This window comes from Theobroma cacao, chromosome 5 (genome assembly GCF_000208745.1).
Source record: "Theobroma cacao cultivar B97-61/B2 chromosome 5, Criollo_cocoa_genome_V2, whole genome shotgun sequence".
Taxonomy (NCBI): Eukaryota; Viridiplantae; Streptophyta; class Magnoliopsida; order Malvales; family Malvaceae; genus Theobroma; species Theobroma cacao.
Window position 1 is genome coordinate 22,478,597 of NC_030854.1, and position 4,381 is coordinate 22,482,977.

The 4,381-nt window shown below is 33.1% G+C and overlaps 1 protein-coding gene across 1 annotated transcript; it reads left to right on the plus strand.

The window, feature by feature from the left end:
- Positions 1 to 1,338, plus strand: LOC18598714. The gene is made up of 3 exons (XM_018121184.1): positions 1 to 191; positions 453 to 798; positions 985 to 1,338. The coding sequence occupies exons 1-3, from the start codon at positions 189 to 191 to the stop codon at positions 1,047 to 1,049; spliced, it is 414 nt and encodes a 137-aa protein (XP_017976673.1). The 5' UTR covers positions 1 to 188; the 3' UTR covers positions 1,050 to 1,338.

Genomic DNA, 4,381 nt, shown 5'->3' on the forward strand with positions numbered 1-4,381 from the left:
TTACGATGATTATGTCAGCACTACGTTAAAATCCCCACTGCCCACCTGACCCTCTTGTCACAAATTATTCTTCCCCCTCTCTCTGATTCCCCGCCATCGTCAAAAGTAATACCTTTTCTTCTTCTTCTTTCCTTACATAGCTCCGCTATTGCAAGTGTCTGTTACTCTGTTTCCTAAATCTTTCTGACATGGTCAGCTTCCTATCTCTGTGATTTCAATTTCAGTATTTGTTTTCTCAAATTTCATTTGCCAAAGTACAAGTATGTTTATCCAAATTAAGCTAAAACTTTTACAAATTCGAAGCTTTTCTGGTGAAATTAAACTCATTTTATACTTGGTGGCATTTGGTAGCACCGGCGGTGCGGTCGCTCCTCACCACCCTTAGCCTGATTTTCTCTATTGAACTGGGTCGTTAATTTTACTGGTTTTTTTAATAGAATCTGTTCAAACAGGATGCAGGAAATTGCCTTGAGGCGGTCGCTATGCGAGTTGCATTGGAATGGGAGAGAGAAAAGACCAGGGTTATGAAAGAGTCGTTGAGAGATGATGAACTTGCACTTCTAGAGAAGGCGCTAGAACACTCCATGCTAATGGGAAAGAAGGAGGAAACGCTTGCAGAGATAGAATTACAGGAAAAACTGATTGACGATTTCATGGTTTTCATTGGAGCTGTTGAGAATAACGATGTCGAGATTGCTCAGAATTTTGATGAGAAAGCTATGATGGACGCTATTGTTGCTATGCTGAACAGTGAGGGCAACTCTGGCGGGAACGGTGAAGGACTTGGCGGCGCTTACGGTAAAGAAAAGAAAAAAGTTTCTGCAATATTTTCATAATCGGAAAGTTACTTCCGTTTAACCGGTTGAACTGACGGGATTGAAAAAAAGAACACACGTTGGTTCCGGAACTACACATTAAACCGGTTGTGTGGTGATAACTCTGTTTTTGAATTCGCTAACGGTTTTATGGTTGTTGTTGGTGCAGGCGGGCATAACGATCTTGACGTCGCTATTGAAGGAACAGGGCGTGACGGCGGTGAAGGCAGCTAAGCTGGTGGAGACGGCTGCAGTTGCAACTGTGACCGCCGTAAGTAGTGTCGTTGGTGCAAACGGCGGCAGTTGCTATGGTGACCACCGTAAGTTGGGTCATTGGTTATTGGTGGGTAATGGAGAAATGGTATTTAATGATCTGTTTTTGTAATAATTATGAGTAACTTGTTTACAAATACCTATACTTAGCTTTGTTCTGCTAAAACTTGGATTTCTTGAAGTGCGTTAAAGGCACGTCTTCTGTGGATTTAATTCAATAAACTTCTGCTGGAAAGTGATTGAAATATGACTTAATGTTGTATTTTCCCTTAAGATTTGACTTTATTTACTCAAATATTAGAATATAATTGATATTTTTTTGGGTATAGTCCATTTAAGTGAATGCCCGGCAAAGTATTTAATAGAGAAGCCTATATTAAATAATTAAACTGTTAAGTATAGGCTTTGATGAGATTATGAACAAGTTGGAGATGAATTTCTTGTGCGTTCATTGGTGCGAAAAGGCTACAAAACTCATGATTTTTTTTTTTTTCTTTTGCTAGTTCAGTAAATTTATTAAGCAGTTATGAGGTTGCTCTGTGGTGGAAAAATTTGACAAATATGAGAGCTTAAATGATTATAAGGACAGATTCAGACATGGGTTCACATTATCTACTCTAGGCAACTATTCTGAATGGAAACAGACTACTACATTATCACTATATAGAGTTACTTTTGGCATTTTAAGTATATGATCATGCCCGATGATTACAACCTTTGTGATTGCTTGAACTGAAAATGGAAAATTTCTTGGATGCTTGAGGTTTGAGAATGGATTTTCTTTTCGGGTACAATATGAGGAGATGTCCAATTTTCAGGGGAATTTCTGTCATAATTTCGAAATGCCTATCCCTAGAATCTTGCCCATGTGAGATAGATACCAAAAGATAGGAAGTACTAGAATATAGCTAGGAAAAAGAATTTAAATTCATGACCATTTATAACCTAAGGGTTTATTGTGTTTGAGTTAATGGGACCCCAATCTATTTTTTCAGTCAACAGTAATAATGGGCAACGCATAGACTTGAAGAATGCAAATTCTCCTAATTTTGGTGAATTAAAATTCTATCCATTCTACTTCTCCTCTCATCCCCTCAAACCATGTAAATCCCTTTCCTTTTAATGAAGGTTTACAAACTCCCCTTCTTCGATTAACCTATTGAGCTCTTCCAAAAATGTTCTCACACAATCCTGTCTCTCAGTGTATTTTTATTTCTCATTTCTCCATCTTAGCCATTTATAGCATCTCTATTCTATTTTTCCTAACTACCCTTTTCACAATCTCTCTTTTTGTATCGCTCCCCACCACCTAACATTCCTAAACAATAAATCTCAAACTTCCCTACAATTTCATAATTCCCTACTTTAGCCGTCCATCACCATCTCTTTTTCTGCTTCCTTCTTCTTTCTCTTGTCTCTTCTCTGTTTCTCTGTTTTAGGTTTTTCTTTTCTTTTCTTTTTACTGGGTTTGTGAACCTTCTATTTTTAACTCAATTCAAGCTGAAATAATTGGGTTGCTTTAATATTTAGGCAATTTTTTTTAGGAAAACATTTCGTCTACCCAACTGTTTGAAATAGGTGGCTTTTTTATCATAAAAATGTTGCCTTCGTAGTAAAATTTTAACTCAAAAACCTCAAACGCTTTAGGAAAGACAATTTAGCGAATGCCCAAGCTACAATGCAACTAGAAAGCCACTGTGGGTGGACCTTTCCTCTTAAAAAAATTAATTTAATACCATTTGAGTCCATGAATAACTTAGGTATTAAAAATTAAATTAAATCGATAAGTATAAATCTACACTTGATCTAAAAAGAATGGTACTATAATTATTTGAAACAAAAAATTGTTTCTTTTAGGGATTCATCTAGGACTAGTCACCAAACATCATGTCTGCCTTTAGGCATTAAAAAGACACAAAGTTTTCCCAATCAAGGGCAAATAATAAAGAGAGGACCAGGTCAAAACGTCTTTGTTCCACATTATAGTCATTGTGCCTTTGCCTTGAAAGAGAAAAGCAAGTCTCAAGCGTTTGATCCAAATATTGTATGCAACTTGCACTCACAGCATCACATGCTTGCATTCTTATAAATCCAAAGAAGAAAAAAACTCAATAGTTAAAGTTTGGTTGGATCCCATTTATAGACTGAAAAGTATTGCCTATACTTTTCTGCTTTGGACAAACACCAAATCAAACCAAAAGAATAATAAAGTGAAATTAATAAACAGGAAATATGTTATAACCCGTCCTATTGCCTTGTTTAAGTTGAGATTTATATATATATAATATAAGTTGTTGATTGCTAGACTCAAACTAATTTGGTGAATATTTAATTTTTGTATGATATTTTTAGTTTAAATATTGAACCATTATTATTGTTATTATTATCATTATTATATCAAATACAATCTTTTAAAAATATTTTAAATTCATCAATTTTGTCAATTGTTATTAAATTTTGATGAAATCTATGACTTCAGCACCGCAATGGCATTCATGTGACTTTTCACATGACAAAAATAATTGGGTTTGGACACTGAAATATTCAAGTGGGAAAAAAAAAGGATTAAAATAAAATTCATATCTTCAGAATTTAGATCTTGTAAATATTCCAGGTCGTTAGACATATCTATCATAAGTCTTGGTTGTACTAATAGTCCGTCCTTTTCTATGCCTAAAGGGCACGTTATATATAATATATATTCCATTATTTAATAATAATTCAATAAAGATTAGAAAACCCTTTTGGTCTGGTAATATATAAATGGTTACCTATTAATAAAAATTCCTTTGGCCCATCTGATTCCTTGCCTGCCACCTTAAATACCAGCTTGTCTTCTTTTTCTTTCGGTGTCCGACATACCTCTGCTAATTGCAAGTTCTGTTACACTTTTTGCTGAATTTAATGGGTTTCTGTTTGCTCCTGTTTTTTTTTTTTCTTTTTTAAGAACTTCTTTATGCTCCTGATGTGAAAAGCAAGAAAATTCATGATTTATAATATTTATTATTATCTTAAGATACAATACAATATTAATTAAAAAATATATATTTATAATTATATCATATTTAATTAAATATCAAAATATATTATACGATATGCGATACGAGAATATATCATATGATATAGTTGATATAATTTTTATAAATTTATATTTTATAAATTATTAAAAATTTTAATTTTTTATTATTTTTTGACTTGAAAAATGAAAAATTATATTTTATGAGTTTTAATTTTTTGAAAAAATATAAAAAAAATTGATTTTTTTTAATTTTAACATGATAAATGTTTTTTAA